At 41.7% G+C, this 7865-nt stretch overlaps 1 protein-coding gene across 1 annotated transcript; it reads right to left on the bottom strand.

Annotated features, from left to right (window-relative positions):
* Positions 1-2162: 2162 nt before the first annotated feature.
* PLP1 (proteolipid protein 1) lies at positions 2163-7581 on the bottom strand. Its single transcript, XM_047082147.1, has 6 exons — positions 7337-7581; positions 6386-6542; positions 5012-5180; positions 4399-4472; positions 3342-3407; positions 2163-2234 (listed from the first exon to the last, which is right to left on the bottom strand). The coding sequence occupies exons 1-6, from the start codon at positions 7579-7581 to the stop codon at positions 2163-2165; spliced, it is 783 nt and encodes a 260-aa protein (XP_046938103.1).
* Positions 7582-7865: the final 284 nt, after the last annotated feature.

Here is a 7865-nt window from a genome sequence, read left to right as displayed (position 1 = left end):
CTATTCTATATTTCAGAAAATTGTTGTGAAAATGACTTGGGTGACCTGAAAAATAAATGAGCTTCTTGAACACAGCACAATAAAGGTCTAATTATTCGAGTTTCTATTGTGGGGTTAAACAAAATAATTAATTCAAAGGACACGATGTTTGAGAACATTCTTAATTTTATTTTTCTTTAATTTTATAAAATACATTTTGTAAGATAAGTTCCTAAAAGTTTATCCTTTATGTGTGTTAAATTGAAATTCTATATCAGAAATGAAGGAAACACTTTCAGTTAACTCTCTTCATGTGTGTATATGTGTGTATGTATGCATGGGAGATTTTCAGGGAAGGGTTGGTTATTTGTTATGTTATTAAATCAAAACAAAACACAAGATATGGATTACTTCACTTTCCTTGATCTTGATTGGTTTCTCACAGAATCTTTTCCATCTCCTCCTTCTATGCAGCCTTGAAGCTTATCTTGTATACTGGTCTGAAGACAAATATTAAGTATATTTTTGTAAATATCTTACATCTCCTTAAACGTTGCTGAAACCACTTTGGAGGAGGGAAAACAAAGTAGCTCTTTAAAACAAAAGAGCCATCTACAGTAATATCCATAAAATCTTTCTTTTGATAAAGACCACTCAGCCTTTTCTTTTTTAACCCAAAGTTAACAAACACAGAAAGAGAAGCCTGAAACCTGGGAGATATTCAAGTTTCAAACTCTTTCCATATTTCCATTTCCATGGAGCCTGATGGCTAAGGCATTTGGTTATATAATCTATACTAGGAGAATAACCTGGATGTTAAACCTGACTCTTTACACACCAAGGTAACACTGCTAAATCAAATCACCCCCCACTAGCATAAAAAGAACAATCAAATAAGTTATTCAAATTGAGGTTCAAATTCACCAAATCTGTTTCAACTAAGAGCAGAATAATTTGGAGAAAATCTAGTAGATGCATGGGACTAGCCAATTTTAAATATTATTTGCAATGTTTAATGTTCAATGTTCATCTGTTAAAGAATCATAATCAAAGAATCATTTCCTAGACCTTTCTGGTACAACCCAAAAAAAGTGATAAACAAATTGGAAAATGTGAAATATGCATCATTCTGAAACAAATCAAGATCTTCTAATTATCCTCTATGACTGAATGGATAATACCCCATGAAAAGAGCACCATTGTGAAGATATGACAGAGGCCAGAGTATACAACTAATCAACAGAAAAAAGACACGCTATCTGAAGAGTTAGCTATCCTGTGTCTACCAGAGGGCTAGCTCAGTTTACACCGTTAGCCACTAACAACTGCTGCTCCTTCGGTCAGTCTTTTTATTTCATATGAGCTAGGTTCTCTCTGTTCTCAGCTCCTTGGAAACCAGAGGGTTGTCATGGTAGCTGTTATCAAGGAGAAGGGAGTGAGAAGATGCTGACAACACCTTGCCTCTCTTCTCTAATAAGGTGTAAGGCCAAGTGCCCCCTTGGGCTACACAGACACTATGCTCCCTTATGCTATAAGTAAGTTGGCTGAGTTAGGGCTTAAATAGTCCATCGCCATCAGGGTCAGTGCTCTCTTTCTATGGGTGAAAGATCCTTGCTTTGACCCTTTTCTCCCAGCTGCAATAGGTAGATTTGGGCAAATGCTCCTATTGTTTTGTCTGCATTTTTTTTCTTCTATCTTCAGTGGTAAGAGGGAGACAGAAGTAGGTTCTTTGTTTCGTACACCAAGGAGAATGTATTTGGCCCTGATAGGTGTCAAAGGGACCAGGTACATCCCTTCTCTCTACCTGAGTATCTTTCTTTCCACTTTGTTTCCATCGGTGGAAGTGCCCTGTGAGAAGAAAACATTTCCTGGTCCTCAGGAGATGCTTGAAAATTGAATTACAGCCTCCATTTCTTTGTGACTTGCAGTTGGGGAGTCACCATCTGAAGAATTTCCCATTTCTAGCAGGAACCAGCTGTGAAGCAAAATGACTAAAAGAGGTACATAAGAGGTGAGAGTCCATAGAGAGACATTAATCACCACAAGACTCTCCTTTCTTGTTACACTCATCAAGTAAGAGGGCCAGTCAGTGGCAAAGGCAAAGAGTTAACATGGGAGATGAAGCATCGTAGGCTGTGTGGTTAGAGCCTTGCTATTAGAGAAAGGGAAATTTCTACAGGAGATCAGAACTTGGTGCCTCGGCCCATGAGTTTAAGGACGGCAAAGTTGTAAGTGGCAGCAATCATGAAGGTGAGCTGTAGGAACAGAAGAGAAAATGCAAGTGAGAGTAGAAAAGAAAGCTCTCCCTCCTCTAAAGCTTTTTGGGAATGAGGAAGGATAGAAATAAAAACAGTTAAATAAAGGAAAAACCCCTTATCTGTGAAAAGCAGCGTGTCTCAGGCTTTTGTCCTACATACTTGACTAGAAGTCCTCTCTGAGACATCTCCTTCTAATGGCTCAGGCCCAGAGAATCAACTCAACAAGGACTTTTTTCACCTATGTTAAGCCTGGCACTGGATTTTCCTCAATAAAGTGAACAATGCATGGGCTCTGCCATCATGCTATCCACATGTCTGAGTGATCTGGAGTCACAGGCTGCTTGCTGCAGACACACAGCCACAACATGCAGTACAATCCTCCCTGTTTAATCTATTACAGAATGAGGAACAACTCAGGTTTGTATAAAAGCCTCAGCAGTAGAAGCCAGGGGGTTTGCAAGCTCATCCTTGAACAGTCACTACTCATTTAATGACTACAGATAAATTCCTCACCCTTCAGTGCCCTAGGTTTTTGATCTGAACAATGAATGCACTCCATTGACACTGCACTGTAACACCATCAGCAGGACCTGGGGCATAGAATCACATTATAGTAATAACAGTTTTAATAATGTTAGAAGGTCCTCCCAGTATTTTTAGGAGAGTACCTAAATCCTTTGGAGAGTGCCCAAGGTGGATTCATATTTACAGCATATTGAATTCCAGGCTTTGGAAAATCATGTTTAGTAATGTATCAATGTTCTTGTCACTCATCTGACCAGGGTGTGTTGAGAATTAACTGCAATTTATGATTGCAAAGTACTTGGCAATATTACATGCTCTGTAAATGCTAAATATCATTTCTGACTATTAATCTCTTACCTTATTTCCTCACACCACTTTGCTTGTTCCTGTCTAATTTCTGAAGTTTTTCCACTTTGGTAACCCAAAGTAGAAGTTCATAGTCTATACCTTTTTTTGTCTCTTCCCAGGAGCTTCTCTACAGCATTTCAAGGTTAGGAATCTATCTTTTTGCCTTTCAGCATGGCTGTACCCAAGCTATCCCAGGACCATTTATTTGCTTAGATCATTCAGACAACTCACCAGGGAAACCAGTGTGGCTGCAGCTCCCACAAATGCAGCAATAAACAGGTGGAAGGTCATTTGGAACTGCAAGAAAATGCAAAAGGGAGAAAAGTTTCTTGCAACCGCAAAAATATGTTCTTCTGTAAATCATGAATGCAGCTTTCTAAATATGTTAACATCTTTGTGCTAATTCTGCATCTATAACTAAATTGCCACCTCTTTCAGTATAGGCCTCCTGTTCTTTTTTTTTAATTTTTAACATTTATTTATTTTTGAGAGAGAGAGAGAGACAGAGACAGAGTGTGAGCAGGGGAGGGGTAGAGAGAGAGGGAGACACAGAATCTGAAGCAGGCTTCAGGCTCTGAGCTGTCAGCACAGAGCCCGATGCGGGGCTGGAACTCACGAGCTGTGAGATCATGACCTGAGCCGAAGTCAGACACTCAACCGACTGAGCCACCCAGGTGTCCCAGGTCTCCTGTTCTTTAATATACATCACAACACCTAGTCACATAGCATCCAGAGCACGGAATACTCATAAAATATTTTAATCAACCGGTTCCCGACAGTTATATCCAGGATTCCAAAATTTAAAGTCACAAAGTTTTTAACTTTTAAAGTTACTGCCATCTTCCTCAAGATTTACTTTTATTCCCCTGCCTCATTTGTATATGATATCCATTCCCAATACAGTGTTTTCCCTTTCAAATGTACTTTTTGTTTTTACTTCTCATTACAGATGGAAAGATTCCAAATGAAAGTGTTTTGTAAAACCTATGAGTGTCTCTATGCACAAATCATTTTCTTGATAAGGTTTTTAACTAAAAGAATAAAATTTTTCATTTGGGGGTTTCGTCAGTAAGCTCTATCTTTTCCTAAAGCTACAAATTTCTCCTTTAAGGAAGTAAGTCTTGGAATGGAAAGCTTTCTATGCAGCTCTAGGGAAAATAGATGTTTTAACAGCTACACTCAAAATCCAGCAAAGAGAAGTTGTGGTTTTTAAAATTGAAGGCCTTGTGTAGAAATTTGTATGGTACTAGCCAATTCCATTGTAAAATAACTCAAATGGCCCACTCACCTCAGCTGTTTTGCAGATGGACAGAAGGTTGGAGCCACACACCTTGCCAGGGAAAGCATTCCATGGTAGAACACCTGAATAAGACACACAAGGCAACCAGGGTGAGTTGTGGAGTTGTGGGGCTCCATGACGATTTTCTTTCAGGGCCCTTCTTCTATCCTTAATCATTCTGGCTGAACAGTTGGGTCCTACTAACAATCACAATCCCTTTTTTTTGTAAAGATTTGCCAAAGAAGAAGAAGAAGGTGAAGGAGGAGGAGGAGGAGATGGAGGAGGAGGTGGGGGGGAGGGAGGAGAAGAGGAAGAAGGTGGTACTGAACAGTTGTGTAATCTGGTCTTTGTCTTTGAAATGTGCTGCTTCTGGGTTGGGAAAAACAGTCAACCAGGCTAGAGCAGTGTGAACAGCCAAGAAAATTCCCACCACTTCCAAAAGAAGTTCCCTTTCAAGGGAAGAAGTCTCTACAATTTCAGTGGAGAAGGATTAAAAAACTAAGAGCCAGGCATCCATAGTATTTTCCCCTATAATTACCATCCTCATTATTCTAAGTAAAGGACAAAATATATAGTGCTTTCACAGGGGGTAGGAAGACAAAGCACCCATATCCTAACTTACCATACATTCTGGCATCAGCACAGAGACTGCCTATACTGGCAGAGGTCTTGCTGGGGAAGGCAATAGATTGGCAGGTGGTCCAGGTGTTGAAGTAAATGTACACAGGCACAGCAGAGCAGGCAAACACCAGGAGCCACACAACGGTCAGGGCATAGGTGATGCCCACAAACTAAAACAATTGAAATGGGGTGGTTAGAAATCAGCATCAGCCTGGAGATGTTGAAACACAAACTAGGAGATCCTGGAATGGCATGTGCCAGATATGAAAGCAGATTCCAGAGATCTCCACCAAATGAAATTAGTAAGCAGGGCACCTCTGCCAACTGTCATTGGCAGTATCTACTAGAGAACCGGCCCCAAGTGTGTTGGAGGGTGGGGGAAATGGGTGGGGGTTGGAGTGAGGAGGATCCCTGGGTTAGAGAGGCTTCAGGAGATTTTTTGGCAGATAAGGTGTAAAGAAATCAAAACAGATCCTGAAAGAAAGTCGTGCCATTTCTCAAACCTTAGGCTGAGCTTAGAAAATGTTCCTCGTCATAGGACTTTTGATCCCTAGTCATTGAGCAAAGCCAATAGGAGATTTAAATATCAGATACAAAAACCTTTCTAAGCCAACTGCTGGCCACAGAAGACATCACTATAATCCATAGATAGTCAACCCCCAAAGGATCTTAACTCTAGAGATGGAAAACCAATGTGTATCTCAGTAGAAGCATGGATAGTCCTCAAAGATGAAGCATTAAAAATGCAGATCTATGCTAGTTCCCTCTGGGACCTCCAACAGAGTAAAATCCCAGAATATTGTGAATTCCTCCTTGGAGTCAATTATTTTTTTCCATGATCCACCCTCTCTCTCAGATCAAGCACCTGTATCTCAATCCCATGAGTAGCATCTTAGACTGTTAGGCAGTCATATCTAATCTTGTTGTGGTCCCCGCTAAGAGGAGAGTAAAGGAATACCAACAGATGTCTTAGAAATTGTCTGATTGTATGAAGTGTCCACAAAACTCATGCTTTTTCTTTCTCTCTTTCTTTTTTCTTTTTTTTTTTTTTTTTTTGGATGAAATTTTCTAGGGAACTTTTGAAAGTTGAGGCTAAGCCAGCTGGGCACCACGTTCTTCCTGACCTTCTCGTTCGGCTGTAGCCATCACTTCCTCACTCAAAAGCCAAGCCCCTAGAGAGGGCTCAGCCTTAGGTGGGGATGAGGCCACAGACTCACGCCCAATTGTCCCCCACCCCTTGTTATTGCCACAAAATCCTGAGGATGATCACCTTGTCGGGATGTCCTAGCCATTTTCCCAAACAATGACACACCCGCTCCAAAGAATGAGCTTGATGTTGGCCTCTGGAACCCCTCCCCTTCTGGCCCCCTGTTACCGTTGCGCTCAGGCCCTTGCCGCAGATGGTGGTCTTGTAGTCGCCAAAGATCTGCCTGACTGCACCGGTGGTGTAGAAGCCCTCAGCCAGCAGGAGGGCCCCATAAAGGAAGAAGAAAGAGGCAGTTCCATAGATGACATACTGGAAGGCATGGATCCTGCATTAACATATAGACAAAATATATCAGGAAATCTTATTGAGGACCCAGTTAGGGCCCTTCTTGCAAAAGTGAGGTGGACACTTGAGTGGGCACCTAAACAAGGCTAGGGATTCTTTAGGAAAATCACTAGGTTCCTCCTCAACCTCTCCACCTTATCTTTATTGAAGTAAAGAAAGACAAAGAGTGTGGCCAATAGCACATACTCCTCCACCCACCCCTTGCTTACCCTGTGACCTGAAGAACTAGGACTGTATTCTCCTTGGCCTGACCCTTCAGAGATATTCCTTCAGTAGGAGAAAGAAGAGACGAACTAGACCAGGAGGAGGATGGATGAAGGAACAGGGGCCTAATATGCTCTAGGAACAGGAAAGTCTTAGTACGGGGGCCTGAGCAGAATCAAATGGTATATCAAACCAAGAGCAGCAGCCCCAATCTGTCCAGTCATTGGACCTTCCCTGAGTTCTCCATACCTATCACTGTAGAGGCTCCAACTGAGTCAATGTTAACCCTATGGGCAGAAGTTAGAACATGTGGAGCAAAGCAAGTGCGGTGGGGGTGAAGGGGCAATGAGAAGTGGACTGGCCAGCAGACAACCCTCCCATTTCTGAATTTGGCACTTCCCCCCATTTAGGACCTTAGATGAGGCACAGGTGAAATCTGCAAACAGAAGGAAGACTCAGAAATCCTGTCTGGCTCCACACTAATCTCCTACTAATCATTAAGGTACTGATGAGTCCTGTATGTCTCCAGGGAGAGACAGAAAGAAGGGTTCATGTAGGACAGGTACTTACACATTGATGAGATACTCATAGTCCTGGTAGTTTTTGGAGAAATAGGTCTCAATTAGCTTTTCTGTGCCAGTGAGTGCTTCATGTCCACAGCCACAGAACAGTGCCACCCCAAAGAAACACAATCCAGTGGCCACCAAGGAAGCAAAGGGGGCCCCTACAAGACATCTTGCACAGCACTCCAACAAGCCTGAGGAAGAAGAAGGGGAAAAGTCATGTATGTTCCCTGTGTAGCTTGTGCCACTCATACTTCTTTGTCAGACAAGTCAAGGCCCATGCTCACATGCACAGATGGAGTAGTCACCCCAGATTCCAAAAGCAGAAGAGTCTGAGCTTTAGGCTTCTGGAATGTGAGATTGACCCCAAAACCATTACTTAGCTGTATTCTCTTTTTTTGGACTTTTTTTTTTAATTTTTAAATTTTATTTAAATCCAAGATAGCTAACATATAGTGTAATAATGATTTCAGAAGTAGAATTTTGTGATTCAGCACTTACATAAAAAACCCAGTGCTCATCACAAGTGCCCTCCT

Source organism: Lynx rufus, unplaced genomic scaffold (genome assembly GCF_022079265.1).
Source record: "Lynx rufus isolate CCGP_SWC_20201006 ecotype Redwood Valley unplaced genomic scaffold, mLynRuf1.p SCAF_19, whole genome shotgun sequence".
In the NCBI taxonomy this organism is placed as follows: Eukaryota; Metazoa; Chordata; class Mammalia; order Carnivora; family Felidae; genus Lynx; species Lynx rufus.
The sequence above is the reverse complement of the archived record's forward strand: the minus strand, read 5'-3'. Positions and strand labels throughout refer to the sequence as shown.

Excerpts from the sequence above, each read along its gene's own strand:
- PLP1 (XM_047082147.1), bottom strand. The coding sequence starts at position 7,581 with ATGAGTGGCACAAGCTACACAGGGAACATACATGACTTTTCCCCTTCT. Across the intron at positions 5,181-6,385 it reads GCAAGGGCCTGAGCGCAACG|TTTGTGGGCATCACCTATGC; the intron begins GTAACAGGGGGC and ends CAATTGTTTTAG. Across the intron at positions 4,473-5,011 it reads TGCTGATGCCAGAATGTATG|GTGTTCTACCATGGAATGCT; the intron begins GTAAGTTAGGAT and ends TGTCTTATTCAG.